The sequence below is a fragment of the Apostichopus japonicus genome, chromosome 15 (genome assembly GCF_037975245.1).
Source record: "Apostichopus japonicus isolate 1M-3 chromosome 15, ASM3797524v1, whole genome shotgun sequence".
NCBI lineage: Eukaryota > Metazoa > Echinodermata > Holothuroidea > Aspidochirotida > Stichopodidae > Apostichopus > Apostichopus japonicus.
The window spans coordinates 6216726-6239743 of NC_092575.1; the positions used below are offsets into that span (position 1 = coordinate 6216726).

The following is a 23018-nucleotide window of genomic DNA, read 5'->3' on the forward strand; positions in this document are numbered from 1 at the left end:
AATCATTATTATACTATAATACGTATGACAGTGCTTCGTAAAAAATCAAGTTCATAGTGTAATATTGTAGAGTTTGTCGACTTTTATACATTACTAAATTATATGATATATCAGATTTTAGTTCAACAAAAAGTACTCTAGTTTTGACCTTCACAAACAGCTCACGAACCCCCTGGGATGGGCTCACGCACCCCTGGGGGTTCAAACACCCCAGTTAGAGAACCCCTGACTTAAGAGCTCATCCAACAGTTTTCAAGTCAGACAGCGATGAGTCGACAATCGTAATGCTAATTTGCAAAGTGTTAGGTTACCACAGACAACCGTTCAGAAGATGACACACAACGAGACGCAAGGTGAACGAACCTTTAAAGCAGCAAGGACCTTCCCAAGATCACTCATGTGGACGGTCTTACTAGCTCCCAGGATATTCTGCAAACACTTGAGAGATGCCAGAAGAAGCTACAAAAGAAAAGAAAACGAGAATAAACAATTCTTACATAACTAATTTCTATAGTATTGGGTACGTTTGAACTGGGCAGTGACCCAATGTTAATTTGCTGTATTAGTTGTGATCACTTAGGATGATATTTGAATGAGAAACAACAAAAAATGGATAATTTTTAATAAAATGTCAACGGTATTAGATGGAATTGTTTACGGAATCATTTTAAGTTAGAATTTCTGAATTGTTTACTTGTTTTTAACAATGTGTTTTAATAATTATAATAATTCATAGTAATCAGGAGTATCATTTAAGTTAAAATGATGACCTAATAATTTTTCTAACCTCAGTTCTAAATAACTTGATTTTGAGTTCACTTTCACACAGGATAAAATGGTACAATGGTATAAATGTAAACACGAGGAGGTGCAGGAGAGAAGCAAGGCTTTATGAGAAGTTTACAAATCATTATCATGAAAAGAGCAAGAAGAGAGAAACATCGGAAAGGGCAACACCAACAAATTAAATTGATAAGTCTTTTCAAGTTATTGGTCCCCGACTCTGGAACCAGCTACCGGTGGGTATTCGCGTGGCGGTTTCCGTCTCAGTCTTCAAAGGTCTCATGAAAACATGTTTATTTACTGCGCAGTAATGTTTGTATGTTTTGCTTGTGTTTAGGATTGGTGTTTGTTTTTAATGTGTAGTTTATTTTTGTTTCTATAAAGAGCTGTAATCTTTTGTAGAGCGCTCTATCTAATACATAGTAATAATAATATACCTATTGATCATACTTTTTCAGTAAATGAAATGTAAGTTTGAATTAATCGTAGAGTAAACTTTTAAGAATGATAATAATCATAAAATAATAATCAGCAGTTATTTTGACAACGCTTAAGTGACCAGCAATGTGGGAAAAGCGCACAAGGGCTTATGGATTACAATTTTCACCTCAGGTGGCTCCCAATGCAACATCTTTAACTCAAATTTGGACTCTTTGTTCAATTTAGAGAGCGAATGAAAAACCCACCTTACCACAAACCGGACGGGGATGGAATCCCCAAACCTCACGATTGCTAAGCCTAATTGCTTCAAATGCCACAGCCTTTATCCACTCAGCCAGAGCACCACAGCTTTCTTTATGTCGTTATCTAAGTTATTTCCAGATAGTGACACATCACTGTATATTAGATGGCATGCAGATATTTCACAGGTGGTAAGATTCAAATGAAAATGATTTGAAATAAATTGGTGTTATACGTATGAACTCACTCTTAAGTAGGTTGTATCGTCTTCAGTTGTGTCATGACCTTCGTGTAACACACTCAGTACATTTTGGTAACCGCTCTTTAAATATAGTTCGTCAATCACGTCTCCACTTTCATTCCTAAAGTATTGGGGAAGAAATTTTGAGCAAAAACAAATGTTATCATTTTGTCCAATTCTAATCAAGAGATGCTGCTGATAACAGATATTCTTCTATGATAAATTTCAAAGATTCCTGTACTTCATCATACACCACCTTTCCACTAAGAACTAAGTGTAAGATTAATTTCTTTTTGCCTTCATAATTTCAAGATTCCTGTACTTTACCAAACACCACCATGCCACTAAGAACTAAGTGTAGGAGTTTTTTCTTTTCGTCTTCATTAATTCAAGAATCCTGTTCTTCATAATACACCTTCCCACTAATTGTAAGAATTATTTCTTTTGGTCTTCATAATTTCAAGATTCCTGTACTTCATAATACATCACACCACCATTCCACTAAGAACTCAGTATAAGATTGATTTCTTTTGTCTTCATAATTTCAAGATTCCTGCACTTTACCATACACCACCTTCCTTCCCACTTAGCACTAAGTGTAAGAATTATTTCTTTTGTCTTCATAATTTCATGATTCCTGTACTTCATAATACACCACACCACCATTCCACTAAGAACTAAGTGTAAGATTAATTTCTTTTTGCCTTCATGATTTCAAGTTTCCTCTACTTTACCATACACTACCTTTCCACTATTAAAGAACGAAGTGTAAGATTGATTTCTATTGTCTTCATGATTTCAAGATTCCTGTACTTTACAATATACCACCTTTCCACTAAGAACTAAGTGTAAGATATTTTTCTTTTGTCTTTCATAATTTCAATCCTTGATATCAAGAACAAATACTCACTTCATGCAGACGTTTCCAATACACTGCATGGCAGTCCGCTTCACTTCAGAGTTGCTTGACCTCAATAGCAGGATGAGCAGACCTTCTTCCACACCACTTAATAACAACTCATCTAAAAACTGGGAGCAAAAAACAACCAAATTTCATGAAGGTTTCACCAAAAACAAGAAAAATATGTCATTGAATTAGTGTTTTGAAAGTCACATGTAAAGAAAAAGAAGTTTTAAAATACATCACAATTAGCCCATTGAATTTTGTGATTGATATAGATATAGATCAGAGAGTTTTACATGTTAATTGTTAATCTGCTATGTTTGAAATATCCTATCAGGAGTAGGCCTTAGACACAAACTCCCTGAAGATCACATATATGTCATGTCTCCCATTGCTATAAGGTTCTGTGGGCCGCATTTATATCAATCTTCTCGCAATCAGTAAAGGAATTCCCACACATGCTTTTAAACTATATTGCACAGAGATGTGAAACATGTTAACCTCTGTCCTTCAAGCTGTGTTTGCTGTGGAATTTGCCTCAATCTGGTGGACCCCGATCTCAACAACTACACCAAAGGCAAGGTCTCTGCAAAACATCATTGGCTAGTTATATTATAGGAATGGTGCACCCAGGTTTGACAAAATTTTGACACAAACTTCAACTATGTGCAAACAAAACAACAAACTGTGTCATTAAAATTTTTGGTCCAAAAGTTTCAGCACTGGATTAAACATATACAAACAAACACATAGTTTAAGAATGTTGAATGTTAACTTATGTGCGAATATTACATGGCTTGCTCGGCATGAAATTAAATAACAACTTAATGCAAAATGAAATTTAAGACTAGAGACTGAAGCAAAAGTAGTTGCACTCTGCCTCATAATTCTCTCAGCACCTCATGGAAAGTGGGATTTTTTCTATGGCTTCATTTTAATGTATGATCTTGAAAGATCCAGGCCTCCAAAAGCAATGTGTGACTAGCAACATTATTTTGATAGAATAACACTGCCTTCACGCATTGCCATAATGTTTGGCTCTGCATACACACATATTCTATGCTTGTACATTGAACACATCCAGCCCTGCTATCTTACTTGTGGACAGCCTGCTCCATTTTCGTAGAGAACTGCACCAACGGCACGAAGGATCTCAGGTTGGGCCCACTCTGGACTTTGATGAAACGCTTGGAGCAGAAAGCGACAGAGGGTATCAATTGTGACTTTGTTGAACCGCACATCCTAGGAGGAGAAAAGAGCACAATAATCGATCAGTTTGTTAACATTTGACTGAGAGGTTTAAAAAAAATCATCAATTAACTCTTTCACAATAAAAATATATCCCAGGTTTGGTGAATATATTTCAGAATTTAATCTTAAAATGAGAGGGGATATGTGGAGATGCAATCGGACATTAGCATTCTTCTTTCATCAATAGGCGTTCCAGATGGTCACAAAAATAACAACCAATGGTTTCAAATGGTACTGTACTTAGAGATTACACAGTAAACATGGAGAAGTCTCTTAATGATGATGCTGCACATTAATTGATGACGGACTAATTAGTTACAGTACTTACAAACTACTTACTTTATTATTTGCTGCCGTAGCTAACCACTGGCTGAATTTTGTCAGCAACAGGTCGTCATCCAATGGAATAAGATGGGTTGTCTTGCAGATGACTGGATTCAAGCTCTGATACGTTAAGAAAATAAAATAAACTTAAAGTAGACTATGTATGCCTTCCTTTCTCATCCCATAAGACCAAGGGAAAAACAAAGAATGCACTAAAGAGGATATAAAAAGTTATAATACAAATACACAGTACAGGCTTAAAGGGTGTGAAGACTCGCGCAAAAAGATACGTCTAACCTAGTTTCAAATGAGGTGTAACAGAAGTGTTAGACACCACCATCGAACCCAGAAAATACACACAAAGCTTGCTACTATCAGCAATTAGACACTAGTGTACAGTCAGTACATATAGCTGCTGTCAATACCCACAGCACAGTGGGCAAACGATACAGCGATGGACATCTCAGGTCCAACTAAAGATAACAAGATATCACGTTTCATTACTATCTGCATTTTGTAGCGACAAGAGAAAAACTTCACTTGCAAGCAACGGAAAGTTAACTTTTTCAGAGCGCGGCACGCGGTTTGGGGCAAGTCTTCAATGCTTTTAACATAACAAGATCATGCACAACTGTACCACTATATAAGGATTTACTAATTGGCAAGGGACATAACAATTACACTGGAATGAGATATAACACTGCAGCTGAGGTTTTCAACTTGGCAGCCTAATGCTATTTAACTTCCTTACTTCCTAACTAACTCCAGGGTCACCAATTTCAAATCTGACAACCATCCTTTCTATCTTTTCTTTTGATCATTGACAAATTGACAACCCATTTACCCTGCTACATATGTGTCCCCACTATCGGTTCATTAAGCACTACTGGAATGCTTTCTTTAAATTCTTTCGAAAAGATAGTTTAAATAAGAACTATCATAATGCATATATAACAAAACAGTTGGGGTAAATCAACACTAGTGCAATGCTTATTTTATCAACGGTTGGTTAAATAAGCAAGACCATCTGCATATATATGCCCCATGATCGGGTAAATCATAAAATGGCTTCCTGTTCTTCCAAGTTTTTTGTTCTGGATCCTCCTAGTGACAGTGAAGAACATTATTCACTGCATAACATAATGTGTTATGTGAAAGTAGAGAGTACAACTAACATTTAGGCTCAGATATAACTGAAAGCATGTACTCGTCCAGCAGACTATATGAACTTCATTACAATATCAGACCTAGCCTAAGTTAGGCTTCTGTTTATAATGCATTACTGGTGGCTAACTGTACCTCTGATCGAATGAAACGGGCATTCATGTAATCAATCGAAATTAGGTCGTCAAGAGTTGCATTGATAACATCTCTGCCGTAACCAGATGGACTTTGAGAAGCTCGCATCAGCTTACTGATCGATTTCTCGTACCTGTCTCTCTCATCCAGCGTGTAATCCATCATAACTTTAATTTAAAAGATGTATTGTGGTCATAACTTCATAACAGGGTCCCAACTTCTACGATACACAGTTTGGAAACTAAGGCACCATGCAGCTGCGGATTTAACAAAGCTTCACAAAATTATTTCAAATGCAGATTTTAAGAATAAAATATTCTAGAATATCAAGCATTAGCAAGAATAATAATATTTTACATAATTAAGGTGTATTTCATCTAATTTTTGTTAGAAATACCTTTATTTTATTATTTTATTAACTGTAAAATTTGGCTAGGTATCGACCGAGTCAGCAATATGGCAGCCACCATGTCCTTCACCCGCAGAGCGATTTCACAAGTATTTACGTCAAATTTTGTTCATTGTAAACGTTGTTTAGCTTTAGGAGTACGGTTTACATCAAACGAAAGCAAGTTTAACCCTCCTGGTAACGACGAAAGTACACATTTTGGGTACGAAAATGTATCTAAGGAGGAAAAGACGAAGAGAGGTAGGGAGTCGCAAACATGTTTCACAACAGTAAACTAGTACTGTTTCAAAGTTATTGCATGGTTGCGTACAGTGCTGTCTGTCAGTAGGCAATGTAGGACTAGCATTACGTAATCAGTGAAACTTGAGACAATTGTGTACACTTATACAGCCATTAATGCAGTGACCAAATGAGGCCATTTTACTACCTAATACAAGACCTAGAATAACATAGATAAATTGTTACAAATCGTAATTAAAAGGCAAATTGGAAATGCACATTTTTTAATTTTAGTCTTTGAAATGACATGTTCAATAAGGATGGCGCATACAGTATGTTTATTTACCCAACTGTCGGTTTAACAAGGGATGCTAATTCACCGGATGGTCGTTTAAGTAAGGGGTGTTTATTTACCCAATGGTAGGTTTAATATTCCTGATGTAATGCTTATATAGAAATTAGCAGACCTTTCTGGGATAACAGATCCAGGTGATAGGGAAACACTCCAATCTCCTGTTCAACTTCCCTGAGATATTAAAACTAGTCGTTAATTCCTACCTTACATGCAACTGAGTGTAAAACAGATTTATAGCCTATGCTTGCTCCATTTCATATCTAGTTTTGGTTTTATTGGGTGGCCTCCTACAATGGAGTTGGCTTCAATGACCCTAGGGCCTTATCCTTCATGTAGTAGAGGTATATTTGACAATTTAATTTTTATTTTTTGGATACATTCCGCAGTCTTTTAGATAGTAAAATCCATCTGAACACCTTTTGACTGTTTAGATGAGATGCATATAGACCCAAATTTGTTCCTCTCTAGCTTGATGAGTCTCTCAGCTCACAGACTGATCAGATGAAGAAGCAAGTGGACCATGCTTATTCACCTGACGATCAAGTTAACACAACCTTATCATGTATTGAATAACATTGGAAAAAAGATCATAATGAACACAAAGAACTGCTGTAAATTTTACTTTTGCAGAAAAATAAACAATATGAGAAAGTTCCAATATAATTTGTATTTTATTCACTGTAGTAAATAAAAATCAAATCCCTTTTTTTCTGATTGTTTCCCCAGTACATGAGGTGTTCACAAAGGTTGCAGAAAAATATGATGTGATGAATGATGCCATGAGTTTAGGAATTCACAGAATATGGAAAGATTACTTCATGCAAAAGCTTACCCCAATGCCCGGAACAAAGCTCTTAGACGTTGCTGGTGGAACAGGTTTGCTGAAAGTATTATACCTTTCTAAATAATCAATGGATCTTCCATAAAATAAGTTTGAGTACTGTCAAACTTTTCAGTGTCAAGGACATTGGCATAACTAGGCCAGTACAAACTTTGGGGCCCGGGCCCTAGGGAAACCCGGTGTCGAATATCTAAAAATATGCCATCCAATGGACTGAAGACGAGCTTTAAAATTCGGAGATTTTATTCATTTTCTTATGTCTTAAATAGCATTCATTACAGTTCTTTCCCTATACCCATCAAAAGGAAATTTCCTCTTTAACAGTCTTTCTCTGTCATCCTTTCATCAGGGGATATTGCATTTCGGTTCCTGGAATATATGAAATATCAGGACTCATTAGAGTTATCCTGGCAAATTCCCAAAAAGATTAAGAATCTAGAAAGTTGGCCTCAGAATCCATCAGAGGCAGAGGGGGACACCTCCTCCTCATCAGACGAGGAAGGCGATGGCCACCATGTAACAGTTTGTGACATCAACAAAAATATGCTTGAGGTGGGGCAGAAGAGGGCTGGTCAGAGAGGCCTTACGGAGGGTAAGTTAGAATCTGGAAGGATTTCAGAGATACCATTTAAAATATCATTTACTTGTTGAATGACCTTTTAAACATCATTTTTTACTCGTTGGATGAATAATACAATTTCGTCTCTGATATTTTAAATAATAGGCTGTGCAAACCAAAAGCATTCAACATTATCATTTTTATATTCCACTCTGCTCATATTCTAACAGGTATATCTTGGGTAGAGGGCAATGCAGAAGAACTTCCGTTTGATTCAGAATCAATGGATGCTTACACGATAGCATTCGGCATAAGAAATGTAACCAGGGTGCAAAAAGTAAGTGAGCACTGACTTTCCTATAGGCCACCAGTAGTTCTCATGCCTTTAATTATAACCATAGTGGAATAGCAGAACTCTTACACAAATGAACATGCGGACCTATTTTACTCACAAGTTTCTTCATGCCTACGTGACTTGTAGGGTTAAAGTGAAACACCAACTTAAACACAAGTCATTCTCAAAGTGACTTCATGGTCTGCCATTTATATATTTCAGACTGCAGTAACATGTTACTGCTTGTTTAGGTGGGAAATTACATAGTATTAACAAATGTCTTTTGAAGTGGACAGATGGTGGCTATTTTTACCTATGTAAGTATTGGTTCTATTTAGTGTTTCATTGGTCTTTACACTATTTGGAAGCTGTGACTTTTAAAGTATCTTTAGTGTCATTACATAAATAACAAGATAATTTTATATAAATGTTGTTCAAACTCTTTTAAAACCCCCCTCCTACCTATACTTTCCATCCTCTCTCACCTTTTCCTCCTCTCCTACCTTTTCCTCCTCTCCCCCTCCCCCCCCCTCCCCCTTCTGCATAATTTACCTACAACTTCATTTAATTGCTGTATATCTCTTTTCTCTTCAGGCTCTTGATGAAGCTTACAGGGTTCTTAAACCAGGAGGAAGGTTCATGTGCTTAGAATTTAGTGAAGTCAAGAACCCTCTCGTCAAAAAGTAAGTTTGTGGCCCATAAGCTAACATTTATGGTTTCAGATATACTCACTTAATTACAACAAACATAGAGGTAAATGAAGGATGGAATTCTTATTATTAATTACTTGTATTCTCATGTTTGCTTTTGTCTCCAACAAATCCAAGAATAGTTACATTGTTGCTCTTCTAACCCTCGTCCCTCTCTGATTTTAACTTTCAGTTACTTTTATAGAATCCTTCCTTTAACTTTACAGTGCGTATGATCTCTACTCCTTTCAAGTTATTCCTGCTTTGGGTCAAATCCTTGCTGGTGATTGGAATTCTTACCAGTATTTAATTGAAAGCATCAGGAAGTTTCCACCCCAGGTATGTGTTTATGCCATTTAAATGGTATCAAATTCTTATAAAATATTCTGAAAATTTATTTATTTCATTCAGTGGCTTTACCCTCCCCCTGTGAGTCTGATACCAAATTAATAAGACTCCCACATCCCACCCATTCCTTCCGACCCATGTGAGTTTGAAGTAAGAATCAGTTATACTGGCTATTCTCATGTGTTGATTTTGTCACACTATAGCTGTGCTAGCTGTTGAATAATTCATGAGAATCTGTATGACTTGATTTACTTCAAAATGTTATTTTGTCATTAAAACATAATTTACATTCTTTCATGGTAGAGTACCAAACTGTGTGTAAAATATGACTTAATTGCAAGTACTGCAAGAAATTCTGAGTTTGGGTAATTGTTATTGTGTGGTATCAAATTTCTGGTAGCTCTGCTTAGATTATTTGAAGATAAGGAATTGGAAATCTAACATCAAACTGAGCTGTGATCATTGGATCAATGTGATCTTTGGAGCTGCTTCACTATACCACTTTAATTTTTTACTTCTTTTTCTTTTACATTTGGTTGCAGGAGGAATTTGCATATATGATTGAAGAGGCTGGCTTTGCTTGTGTGACAGTTGAGAATTTGTCTGGGGGCATTGCAGCAATTCACTCTGGCTTCAAATTATGAAGAAAAAAATGGAAGGCCTGACTTTAAACAAGCTACAATATTTGATGCAAAAATTTAAAGTCTTTTAATTCAGTACTCAAAGAATGTGGCATTCTATGTGAACAGCTTAATCCAATGGCTGATTTGGACAAGTATTGTTTGGTGTCAGTATAAACTGGTGTAAATCAAAACTGTGATTTTTATGTTAAGATCCAAGCAAAAAAGATCTTGGCACACTGTGATCATTCTCATAAAAAACATGTTTGAAACTCTTTACTTTTGGGGGTTGGATAGGAGGAAATTCATATTTAAGAGATTAAGCAGTGAACATTATATGCTTCTGGTAGTGAAAGCTATTGCAAGGAAATCAGAAAACCTGTTGGAGAAGTAATGCAGTCAAAACAATCTTGTGTGAGTAACACACAAACAATACTTGAAAGAAACCTGTACTAATATAAAGAGGAATTATTAACACCGATATTGATTAAATGAATGAAGAATGATTAGCCTTTAATTCATGAGGTTTTCCAGCTGAAATGCTGCATTGACTATGTTTTGGGGCGTGGCCTCCAACCAACAGTTGCTTTGGGATGTTTGTTGGTTTTCTATTTAGACAGCTGGGGCACAGTATGTTACAGAAGACACCCTGCTTACCTCCCCATATGTCGAAAAAGATGCTGGAAAGGACTTGTGCAATCTAATTTTGCTCCCCCCATCTATGCTTATTAATAATCTTGATATGATAATTCAGTTGTTCAGAGAAAATGAGATAATAGTCTGTTGAATTCATAATGGATATTTTTGTCATTAAATTTGCATGTTTGCTATTCAAGTGTTGTTCATTGTCTTCTGTTCTTACTTTTTGTCATTTCAAACTAAAAAAGTAAATAAAGTGCATTCTGACTCCTCTATCAGTGGTGCCTTTAGGTGGCCTTCCTCCACCCAACAATGTACCCCCTCAAGACTTTTTCTCCCCCTGCCCCCTCCCCAAAAACATTACAAAATTAGATATGCTTCTCTCAGTTCAGCTACTTGCAGACTGTAAATCTAACCACTGTTCGAATGTTACCTTTGGCATTGTAAGATTGATATTTTTTAATTGAAATGGACGTGCTGAACACATAGATTGGAAATATTAATAGTTATTTGAAAATCATACAAACAGTAGAACTATTCAACTTTTTCAACAGACTATCATGCATTGTGTAACTCTAAAGGGATCCAACGTTTATTATTCTGATTTTTGTTTGCACTTCTTGAGCCCATAACTACATGCCAATGTTTATGATTCTGATGACTAAAACACTTGACTAAAACACTAAGTATAGTATTACATGATGACTAAAACACTTAGTATAGTATTACAAGAGTATATTTATATGAGTTCTTGAGAAACTAGGAGTCTAGGATACTGACTTGGGTAAATCCATGTGTGACCAAACCATATCATCATGCACTATGATCTACCCCCTCCCACAAGCTAGCCCACCTCAACACTTCCCAATCCCCAATCCCCAGCATCCACTATTCACTTCTTCACATATATCCATAACCCCCTTTCAGCCCTTTTGTGGATCGTCAACAATACTTTGGCATAGGAAAATGAACGACGCATGTCCTAACCGACATACGGCTCTGTGTAAACCACGATTATACCGCCATGCAGAGTAGTGGTACTAGCGTGGAAGGTGTAAAGTGTTTGATGTATGTTGCTGCAGTCGTCACCGAGCAAAGTAACTCGAATCTAGTACAGGTTGTTAATAATAAAATGATGGCTTTAATGAAGAGATTAGCCACTCCATCAGCGGCCCTTACTTGTGCGAGATCATTGAAAGGTAATAACACTATTTGCACATGTTGCTTAAAATAATTAATTAAAATATAACCTAATTTAACTTAAACCAACATATCAAAACGCACGTTCACATAGCAATCAGGCCTATTCTGCGAAACATTAGATTGACAAATTTAGAGGAACCAAGGAACACCACAATTCCTACAGTGTAACTAATACCCTGTTGATGTAGTATTATAATATTATTAGGACTAGGCTGTATATCATATGGCAGTACAATTTGGAAAGTGCACAACTGCCCAACCTGTGATTGTGAAAGTACTAGTATAAGGCTGGCGCATGTAGAGAAATATGGATACTATAGCCGAGAGCAGGTTCAAAAATAGGGTTAGGTTTTAGTATTACTAACTAGTAATGGCCTATGTGTATAAATCTTAAGGCGTGAATACATTCTCAATAACATGGCAATTTATGACAAACACGACCAGAAAATGTAAGGCATTTTGTTGACCCGATGCATACTAGTCATGTGTTTGATTTCATTATGGATATTCCACAGTGGCATTTGTACAGTATTTGCAGATCTTCCAAGTTCTATAAATTAAGTAAGCAATTTATTGGTTCTGGCAATCTTTTGCAAAACCTATCAGTATCAGTTTACTCAATTTACTAATATCTTTATGCTCAGAAAAATGCCACATGTTTTGTACTGTATTCTGATATACATGTAATTTTTCTTACTTGTTTTTCTTTCCTTTTTATTTGCATACATAGCCGGTCCTCTATTGACATGGTCAGTAGTGAACTTTGTTCAAAGAAATCAGAATTCTTTATCCACTAATTCATACTCTACAACTTCCACTACTGAAAATGAGCAATGTGAGAGGGTATCAGAAAATGATACAGTTTCCCCAGAATTTGTTAATCGCAACCCACGAAACCTTGAGAAGATGGCCCTAGCATACAAAGACAAGGGCTGGTATAAGTCACACCCAAGGAAAGAATACTGGCACAAGTAAGCAAGTCATACATTGTTTTATAGTATTAATGATTATTATTATTATATGAAAACCACCTCCCCCCCCCCCCAAAAAAAAAGAGAGAAAAAACAAGTGCTTTGTGATACCAATGTTCAATGACGACTGCTAGGTCAGTTGTCACATGACAGCTGGTTTGGTAACAAAAAACTTATCAATACACACAAGTATTCAAAAGCTATCAAATAAAATCTCTAAGCTGTCCTGGGTAATGAATTGTGACAATTTAAGCATATCTAATAGTTTTGATATAAATTTCATTTAAATTATTTTGTTTTAATACTTAACATTGAATGTAACAATACAACGTAATCATGGATTTAGTTGAAGCACTTCTTTGCATTTTTTCATTAATTTTACTGTCTGGATATCACTCCAAATGAGATCACACTTGATCAATTAAAACACCTTCCTTTATTATTTTTCCCACCAAATTAATCAATTGATCCTTAGCATTTTTATATGACAGGTAAACTTTGAGCAGTATACTACTTGTAAAAATTGTTTAGATTTGGTTTGTTAAATATAACAAATTCCTTATTGAAATGGTGAATTTGAACTAAACTGTAGGTCAACCTTCATGTTGAATAAACATTTTCTGTCACACAAAGAAGAATATTTGAATTTTTCAATTCCCCAGTGTATCAAGTGTTTTACGTTTACTTGTTAAGCTAACATTGTGTTCAATCCATAACATCTGTTTTTAATATTAATTTTGCTTTTACCAGATTATTTGTTAAGAAAACTTCAAGACATGTCTCTGCTTGGGTGGAACATGTAAATGGACACATCCCTGTGAAGGCATCGACAGAAGAATGGGCCATCAAGAAACACCTGTATAGTACCACCGACGTCGTAGCTCGGCGCAATTTGGGAAGAGTCCTAGCTCAGCGATGTCTTGAAGCCGGCATCGAATATATGGTTTGTGGTCTAGACACAGAAGAGTTAAAAGGAGAAGGGGTAAGAACATAAATTTGTTAACTTCCTTTACTTTTCATCTGACGTTTGCTTAAGATGAAATGAGATATTTGTTGTATATTATGACTGCATTACGTCTAATGAATTCTTTCTGATGTAGTCTCAAAGTTTATACACTGTTTTTTGATGTAGAAGTTGGTTGACAGAATTATCTGATAAGATTTTTTTTTGAAACAAAATTGTTTAAAAGCACTCATAGTTAACATCTCTGAAGATTACAGATTTCTTTCTCTGGTGTTTTCTTTTGACAGAATAAAGCATTCTACGATGCCATGGTCGGGTCTGGAGTTACATTTGAAGAACCCAAACCAATCAATGACTTTGTAGCTAAGAAAGATTATTTACCAGAAAATATTTAGAGCTTTACCGTCGATGGAAGAGGGCGACATTTCTTTTCAATTGCATGTGATTGTGTGTTCACTTCCATGCTTTTCAGTCCATTTAAAGACAATAGTGAGCAGTATTTGTATCACCAGCTTCACACAGCTGAATTTTTATTATTCTTGGAAAATTTGTAGCAGGAAGGATGTTCAAGTACAAGCAGGATACGTTTGGATCGTGTGAAGAATTTTGTTATGTTCCTGTTTTACAGATCAGAAATAAATTTGAATGTTCCTCAATCCCAATAATATCCTGTCATCTCTTTTCTATAACAATATTTCATAGAGTGAATAGTGAATTCATCAGTTTGTTGATCAAAGAACTGACAGAAAGTTGTCTACTGATATTTAGCTCATACCAGCATGCTGGTGTGAGCTATTGTTACAGTGCGGCGTCTATCACTCTATCCGTCAACAATTGGTAAAACCGCTGCTACTTGCACAGTGTTTGATGGAATTTCATGAAACTTGGACACAAGGACCATTGGGTATAGGGCCATCAGAAATGGTCCGAAATTTGGGGTCAAAGGTCACCTGTGGGCCGTAATGGGCCATTTTGTGGAAATACGCAAAATGCTTCTTCTCCTACAGATTCCATGGTACAATGTTGCGGGTTTGTCACGATAGTACTATGGAAGTTTTACCTTCAGGGTGTTCATGAATTTGAGATCATAGATCAACTAGGGGTCTTTTGTGGCCCGGGCCGAGGCCCTATATTTTCAAATTGCTCCTGTTCGTACAGTGTATGGCGAGTTATAATGAAACTTGGTGACAACGTTCCTCGGGATGAGAGTTACGAGGGGTGTTCGGAAAATTGAGGTCAAATGTCATTTAGGGGGTCATCGGGGGTCATTCTTTGTAATATTTTCAAATATCTCAATCTCCTCAAGATTTTGATGGATCATATTCAAAGTTGAACTGATGATTGTTGGATTGTGTATGAATAAGGTGATGCCTAAAAATTTTTGGTCAAAAGTTAATCAATTACAATTAATCCCCATTGTTTAAAAAATCTGAGCCTTCACTTTTTGCCAAAGCTCCTTTAATTTGTGTCCCAGTCTCTGCAGTGTTTGTTTACATTTGTGGTAAAGCTCTGCAGAGGCTGTTAGTGGAATTAAAGCAGGACTGGGAGTTGTTATTAACTGTTGAACTGTAAGCATGAGAGCCCTATAGCCAATCAGCACTTGCCGATTCTTAGAAGTCTTTGAGCCTGAGGTATGTAGGCAGCCAGCCAAAATTTTGGCAAGGAGTACTTCAGCTCTGCTCAGGAAGAGGGGAGAAAGTTTAATAGGGTAGGTCAGTGGTATTGTTTGAGAGAGTGGGTAAAATAGGATTTAAAGGGGGAAAATAGGAATTATAGCCAGTGGTGTGGCCAGGATTCTGCTAACGGAGGGGGGGGGGGTTATCCCTAATGGGCCCAAAATTGGTGGAATCTGAAAAATGGCCTGAAATATGGTGGGCCATAAAGTTTTGTGGGCCCTACATTTTTAAGCTCGAAAAGGTATGAGCTTCTGCACCATTGGTGCTCTAGTCAAAATTAATTTCAGGTAACTTACAACATTAAATTGTTTATGTTGTAGACTGATAAACAACTCTGCCATCAGTCAAGGTTTTCATGTTTTATGTCTACACCACTTCAGAAATGACCCTTTAAACATCTGAGGCCAGATGGTCAGTTCTTCAGATATGACACAAAACTCAATAGGAAGATAAGGCTTTATGGTCTCAACTAACACTTTTACAACTTAAATAAAAAAGCTTATCACAGACAAATGGCATTGAATGTCCTCCAATGGGGCTCTGTTGTTTATATGAAATGAATTATTACAACTGAGGAACCGACTTCATCAATGTAGTCTTAAAAGAGAATTCCAAAGTGTTTGCACATTTTGATGTTGAAAACCAGAATTGATACACTCTCTTGTAAAATAGTTTATAGCTGCACTCCCTTAGTAGATAAATACTAATCAATGGAAGGTGTGTCAACATGAATATGAACGACCAGTGACAAATTTGTTGTTCGTCTGTATCGCAAAGTCAACTAGTGGCCGTATTGTTTTGGTTCTACCTCGTCCCCGAGCAGTCGTCAAAAGTTTAAATGATGTAATCAGAAGCATGTAAGTTTCCGTGATTACAATTTTTAAGATTCCCTTGCCAGATTAATTGTACGAAAACAGTGCTAAGGACTCAGATTATTAATTTTAAGTTTCAGTACAATATATACGTTGTAAATTTGATAACTTCGCCTCTCGCAGAGAATTCGCATCTTTCACAGTACTATTTTAACACTTCAGCAGCATATGGGTTAATAGTGAGGCCTAGTTTCACGAAATTAAAAGTAATTCTGTAACGAAAACTTGTGTAAATGCATGGTGGTGTGAATTATGGTGCAGTTAAGATTTTGAACTGTTGGTTTTCTCTCCCTGTTTCTTGCATTTAATGATGTTTGGTCTCATCGTGAGACGATGCATTAATAAGGGGTTAATCAACGGTCTAGCGTGCGTTACTCACAGGATTAATGCACGATCAGGGGGATAATGCAAGCGATGCACGAGGGCGGAGCCCGAGTGCATCCAGCGATAGCATTAACAACCGGAGTGCATTAATCATGTGAGTAACGCACGCTAGACCGTTGATTAACCCCGTTCATTCATACACTACCATTTGTGTGGGGAAAAAATCATAAAACAAAACATTTTTGGTTACATATAACCAAAGATTTATTAAAGTGATGCCCCGTAATTTAACCGTGTGTTACTCACAGGATTAACCACGGTCAGCTGACCTGAATGGACCAATAGGATTTAGGAATCTTTACTAAGTATGAATGAAGTCGTGATAATATGTTATACAAACTATACAGTACATGAAACTAGAACAAGGGCTAAGCTGAGGCCAGGTTTACAAAGAATAACTTCAGACATTTCTTGAAGTTACTATTGAATGCAGGGCCTTTTCGGAGACCTATCATAGAACGCTCCAGTCGATATTGCCAGATCTAGTTCTCCTAAACCTTGGTACACTTATATTCCAAGAAACCCTAATATTTAAAAGAATGTAGGCTAGGCCTAAGTCCAAGGCAGCTAGTGATATTGTAGATGAAGTGGAAGCATGGTTGTAGAGAGGGGGAATCTCCAAGACTTATTTGAGAACAACCCAACATCATGTTGTTGTTAGTGCACATGTATATTTAAAAAAAAATCAATTCCAAGGGTAATATTCTGAAGTGGATGTATCCGGATACATCTCTCAAGTTGCCCTGCATTCTATAGTTGCACAGGTCTATTTATTCATTCTTACTTTGGACACAATGAATAATAATAGAGCTGATAACAGTAATTTAATAGTGGAACAATGTACAGTAAGTTATTGCATAGTGAGAAGCTCATTGTTTTATATCTAGTTTTGAATAATAACATTATTTTAAGCCCTATTAGGAGGCTACTATTAAACATACATGATTCTCTAAAAGTATCACCTTAACAATGTCTTGTAATGCAAATTGGAAAAAAGACCCATTGTAGAGAGTTTGTGCAAGTTGTGTATTAATTCCCATTGATCAATACTGATATCCAATTTTGTGCTAAATTACAATCAGAAATGAGCCATGTATGTTTTTACGTGGGTTGTAGGGAAATTAAGAAAATCTGTTTTCCGGACATAATTGTTAATTTTGCTTATGCCTTTGTGTTCTGTAGTGCTAACATTAATACAATGAGCCCTTTTAGAATTTATTGCAGAGGTGATGTGTAAACTTTTTATATTGCTATATTTCTTAGTTGGAGTTTCCTATTCTCCCTAATATATCTCCTGTTTATTAGAAATAGAAAATTGTAAAACTTCCTACATTTCTGACAGACTGGTAGACAGGTCTGTGAGAACAAATTATGTTTGAAATGATCACAGAGTAATGTTGGACTTTTACTGATGGTACTACAAAGTGGCACTAATCTGGCTTACCAGAAATAACTAGATATTATTTTGAGCATTTTGCATTTTTTCTTTCAGATTATGTTGACTGAAACTGAAAAATATATACAGTGAAACAACAGTAGCGATGGCTACCAGGAGGTTACTTCATATATCTAGGCTAATGAGAAGGAGACCTGCTAATGCCCACCAGTACAACATTTCTTCAAAGTTATTACACACAACATCATCACAGGGGTAACTGGCTTTGTTTAGGTTACCTTTTTTTATTGTAAGGAATTGAATTGGAAGATATATTTGAACCTTTGGGGTGTCTCATGCATTTATTAGTTTACAAAATCTGTGATGTTTAATCTGAAGAAGTAACTCCTCAAAATTATCTCTGCCATAGAGTAGTGATATAGCTCTACCACATGATATAGACTATTTATGTTTTGTTTATATGCAAGTGCTTCTGACTTAGTTCTCGGTTATCCAGGACCTTAGTTCTCAGTTATCCAGGACGTACAGTATTTCATTTACAAACTTACAAACTCATTATGTTTGCTTCTGTGTGTTCAAACCAATTCATCTACCCATTATTTTCAGGAGTACTTTTTGGAATTACGCAAACTTGTATTGTTTTCCTTTCATTTTGTGGTAGGCAAGCAATCAAATTGTCTTACAGAGTTCATCGAGGCAAATTACACCCGGAACAGCCAGTTGTGATTCTGCATGGGCTTCTTGGCACAGGCAAAAACTTTGATGCTCTAGCTAAACAGCTCGTTAGGACTACTGGTAGAACGGTCGGTACTGGCTGCAAGAAATTATTGAAATAATAACAAATCTTTTGAGGATTTTGATATGATCATTAGTAATTAGTACTTATTCGATTTCACAATATTACAACATTTTGTTCTGCTATTGTTTAGACCTGGTCATGGTATCTACATTTACTAATTTACTAATTTTTACTTTAAGAAATGGCTAAGTTAAACCGTTTCAAGTTTGCCATTTGTCTTAAGTGCTCAAGAATGTCAAAGACATGGTGTTGTGTATTTTTCATCATGACTTTCTTCATAGGTTGTGACATGTGATGCTCGTAACCATGGCAATAGTGATCATTCAGATGAGATGAGCTTCAGTGCTATGGTTGCAGATATACTTAATCTGCTACAGGAGATCAAAGCTAAATCCTGCATTCCTATTGGCCACAGTTTGGGTGGAAGGACAGCCATGACATTAGCATTGACTAAGGTAAGTAACTTGAAAGTTTTATCACTAAGGGAACTGAGAGAATAGTAGCTGTTTGAAACTGCTTCAATCTTTTTCCACTGATATACTTTGCATTTTAATTGCATAACCATTCATTAAATTTAACAAGCCCTCTAGTGTTAGTTAGCGAGATGTTTGATCTTTTGCTGAACCCACGGAATTCCAAACGAAATATTTATTTTAATATAAGCAGGAACAACATTGTCCCGCTAGATAATTGGTTGTCACATCAGGACAGACTGTAAAGATATCTATATTTTTTTCTTCTCAATTCCTAAAAGATAACGTCTGCTCACAACTTCATATTTGCATGTACGAAGAATTTCTGTTTTCTCAACTTTTCATTTTCTAATCATATCATTGCAATAATTGTGGGTTACAATAAATGTGATGACCATGGTTTTTTATAATGTATTGTTAAAAGTGTTGATCCCAAGGGGGGGGGGTGGGAATGTGGCCCAAAAATCTCTTCTTAGGAAGCAGAAAATCATTAACTAATAAATATTACTAATATTTGGCTTAATAACTTGTGCAGTTTCAAAGAAACAAAAGCAAAATAGATTAAAAATAATATATAAATGGTTTGTTCCTACCAGCTTTGGAAACTCTTGTTTGCATATTTAAAATGTACGATGAAGTTTTGGCTAAGGAGCTGTCGCCATGTTTTAACCTCATTGCTGTCTTTGACTTCGTCTATCAAATCACATAATATGTTGTATTCTGCATCTTGCCCCTGTAGCCAGAGATGGTAGAGAAACTGGTCTGTATTGACATTTCTCCGGTTCATCACGGAACTAATTCCGAAGTTCTGTCTTTCCTTCTTGGAATGAAGAAATTGGAAATACCAAAGGACTTGAATTTAAGAGAAGCACGAGGATATGCTAGCGAGCAATTTTCATCCCTTATACCGGTGAGTCATTAGTCAAGAGTAGTCGGGTTGCCATTAGAATGTAAGTGACTGACTTCGGTCAGCTTGCGGCTTTGATAAGCCAATGAGGCTTCTTAGCAAGTTCCTGCTTGCAGGAGGATCTAAAATACATACATTAGAGCTATCACAGAAAGTGTTCAATAGTATTCAAATATATCCATATGCAAGAAAACTGGAAAGATTGTTCTAGTTATTAGTGGCTAAATATCTCTCTGTCGACTTGTTTTTGTGTGTTCAATCTCCATCAAGTGAATATGGTATTGAAGTAGATGTTGCTCATTAGTTTTTGAATCAATCTGCCATGGTACAACAGACACTAACATATTGGGTGACAACAGAGAAGCACATCATTGATAGCATATTAAAGAAAGGGAAACTTAGGGCTCAGCAGGGGTAGCAATATAAGCTGGGTGGGGAGAAGGGTGGGGGGACCTTGCTTAATAGGTCTTGGCTTTATTTTGCATTGGAACATATCCTAGCTGAATGTTTAAGAGTTTTATTGGTTGGATAAGGATGTGTGTAGGTTTTCAAATTTGATAGTTTGTGAGTGGACATGGTTATTCCATTGCAAACTAAAAAATTCCTATGCATGAGGTTAATTCATCTACCACAGAAATGGTATTTCAAATCATTGGCAATACTTGTTCAAATTTTATGTACTTTATGATATGTCTCATTTATTTAGAAAAGGAAAACATGCATCCATGTTTGAGTAATGTTGTGTACATGACTCTTAACATAATTTCTTGAAACTGCAAACACTGCCTTCAATAGAACCCTTTTCTTTTTGCAGAACAAAAGTATTAGAGATTTTATTCTTACAAATTTAACAATGAAAGATGAAGAGATGACTTGGAGAGTGAATGTGAATGCAATATTGAAGAATTTTAGAGAACTTGGGAGGATACCCAAAGGTCTTCCACCTTTCAGAGGTCAAACATTATTCATTGGAGGAAGTCTTTCAGACTACATCAAGTAAGAAATTATTCTAAGGTTATTGTTTGATGTAATTACCTGAACTGTTCTTCACAATTTAGACTTCATTGTTTTGTATCACTCAGGTTTAATATTCATGTCATTAATTTCTTACAAATATTATAAGTAGTCTTTCGCCCTTACTGTTATGAAAAAATAGTTTTTTTTTTACTATATTCATTTGTAAATATGCAATGTATGTAGCTAATCTGCCTGATGAAACATTCATTCCTTCTTAATATTTGCTGTTGTTTATTTTCCATCATTATTTAGTTTTATGTCATTGATGGATTTTACATTGTACGAGTTATTGCTATCTTACATTTTATACAATTGCATTGGTTAACCATTTTGTGTAAGATGAGATCTACTGTATCTTAGTTTGAAAACACAAGTACAGTAGGATATAATATTGTGGTTTATAGTTTATGAACTAAACAAAAACAACACTTATTTGTTCAATTTCCTAAACAAAACCATACTTACTTGTGTAGTAACGAACATGGAAGCATACATGCATTTCCCTTGGTTTCTGGTTTGCAGTTTCTTTGAAACAGGACAGTTTTGTTTCTATATTTGCTTCATTTTACGTCTATTTTTCTTTGTCAATAAGGGCTGAAGATCTGGACGATATAACTCAGCACTTTCCAAGGTCAGAAGTGAAGATGATAGAGGGAGCTAGTCATTGGGTTCACTACGATAAGCCACGAGAATTGTTAAGTCTTGTAACAGAATTTCTGAACTCGTAGCAGTATACTCCATCTAAAATTCCGTTTGACACATTTTAAAGAAATTTTAAAGAAAAGTAATAATTATTTATATATACTCTATAGTTCAAAATCTTCATTTTTTTAAGATGGCATTGGCAATATATTGAATTATAACTGGATCAAATTATGAAGAAAAATCAGTTTAAAATAATTTTCAAGTTAATAACAGAAATTGTGTTTGATTCTGTCATGAGAGGAATGTTGCAAGTGTGCTGTGTTATAGTTTACATTGTGCTATTTAAGTCTATGTTATTTGTCAATAAGCGAAAAGGATGTGAAACATGTCACTTTTGGTACATTGCTTACAAAAGGCGGTCTCACACCGTCCGACCGAACTTGACCATTGTAACATGGAGCATCTTGGATAGTGGGGCAGTGTTTGTGTGCTTAGGAGTACGACTGGTCAAGATTTTGCCAGGTTTTTATCAAATTGGCTTCAACATGTTATAACATTTTACCAGACTGGCAGTTGACACAACTGCACAGTTTCAACAATTGTAATCAGTCACTGAGAAATCATTGTGCATGAATCACCCATCTCAAAAGAAAACGTCATTGTGTTTGTTCATCCGTCGTTCAGTGTGTCAGCTGTGAGACTATGGGTCATCTCTCTCGTGGCTTTTATAAAAACCATGAAGTCTGAGTTCTAATTGCAATCAGTCAGAGCAGTGTGCTGCTGGCTTTGTATGATTTAGATAAGATATAGCAGCTTTTTGGAGTTTTGATGTCCAATTCTTCCAAGTATTACCTAGATCCCAATTCAACAAATAAAGGTTCAGTTGCCAATAATTATTGCAATTGATTTTAAAGATTCTGTTGTATGTGTATGAAAACAATATGCAGTGTGTTAGATTATAACACATCCATAACATAATTGTGAGTCAAACATTTGTATTGGATTTATTTTGATGGTAGATTTAGCATCGCACACTGCAAGAGGTCACCTTGATGTTTTTCATAATTTGTATGCCGAGCAGCTTTGATCACTTTACCTGAATAAATTATTGTCCTTTAACTACACATTACTTCTCCTAATCTTTTTTGAGTTTCCAGTTATAACTATAACATACAAAGAAATTTTAAATCATTCCATACAGTCAGACATTAAGTT

At 35.9% G+C, this 23018-nt stretch overlaps 4 protein-coding genes across 5 annotated transcripts in view; 3 read left to right on the forward strand and 1 right to left on the reverse strand.

Annotated features, from left to right (window-relative positions):
* LOC139980913 (HEAT repeat-containing protein 6-like) overlaps positions 1-5995 on the reverse strand; it is a 27407-nt gene extending 21412 nt beyond the window's left edge. The window contains exons 1-7 of the mRNA XM_071992957.1: positions 5881-5995; positions 5484-5740; positions 4200-4304; positions 3708-3851; positions 2616-2734; positions 1712-1826; positions 364-459 (exon numbers count right to left, since the gene is read on the reverse strand). Coding sequence (XP_071849058.1) covers positions 364-459; positions 1712-1826; positions 2616-2734; positions 3708-3851; positions 4200-4304; positions 5484-5648 — 744 coding nt within the window. The 5' untranslated portion in view covers positions 5649-5740; positions 5881-5995. The remainder of the gene's footprint in view (positions 1-363; positions 460-1711; positions 1827-2615; positions 2735-3707; positions 3852-4199; positions 4305-5483; positions 5741-5880) is intronic.
* On the forward strand, positions 5912-10692 carry LOC139980915 (ubiquinone/menaquinone biosynthesis C-methyltransferase UbiE-like). Of its 2 annotated transcripts, none has more exons than XR_011797735.1 (7): positions 5912-6132; positions 7193-7342; positions 7657-7899; positions 8097-8203; positions 8795-8883; positions 9143-9228; positions 9780-10692. XR_011797735.1 is itself a non-coding variant. In XM_071992958.1 (7 exons), exons 1-7 carry the CDS (start codon positions 5940-5942, stop codon positions 9879-9881), a joined length of 996 nt encoding a protein of 331 aa, XP_071849059.1. In that variant the 5' UTR covers positions 5913-5939; the 3' UTR covers positions 9882-10692. The 2 variants fall into 2 exon arrangements, 1 of the variants encoding a protein (XP_071849059.1); XM_071992958.1 differs by having other exon boundaries at positions 5913-6132; positions 9117-9228.
* An 859-nt stretch (positions 10693-11551) lies between these two features.
* LOC139980836 (large ribosomal subunit protein uL18m-like) lies at positions 11552-14299 on the forward strand. The gene is made up of 4 exons (XM_071992793.1): positions 11552-11695; positions 12430-12670; positions 13421-13652; positions 13922-14299. The coding sequence occupies exons 1-4, from the start codon at positions 11563-11565 to the stop codon at positions 14027-14029; spliced, it is 714 nt and encodes a 237-aa protein (XP_071848894.1). The 5' UTR covers positions 11552-11562; the 3' UTR covers positions 14030-14299.
* A 1760-nt stretch (positions 14300-16059) lies between these two features.
* Positions 16060-22927, forward strand: LOC139981590 (sn-1-specific diacylglycerol lipase ABHD11-like). The gene is made up of 7 exons (XM_071994091.1): positions 16060-16167; positions 18059-18217; positions 18624-18765; positions 19043-19216; positions 19974-20144; positions 20956-21137; positions 21751-22927. The coding sequence occupies exons 2-7, from the start codon at positions 18108-18110 to the stop codon at positions 21884-21886; spliced, it is 915 nt and encodes a 304-aa protein (XP_071850192.1). The 5' UTR covers positions 16060-16167; positions 18059-18107; the 3' UTR covers positions 21887-22927.
* Positions 22928-23018: the final 91 nt, after the last annotated feature.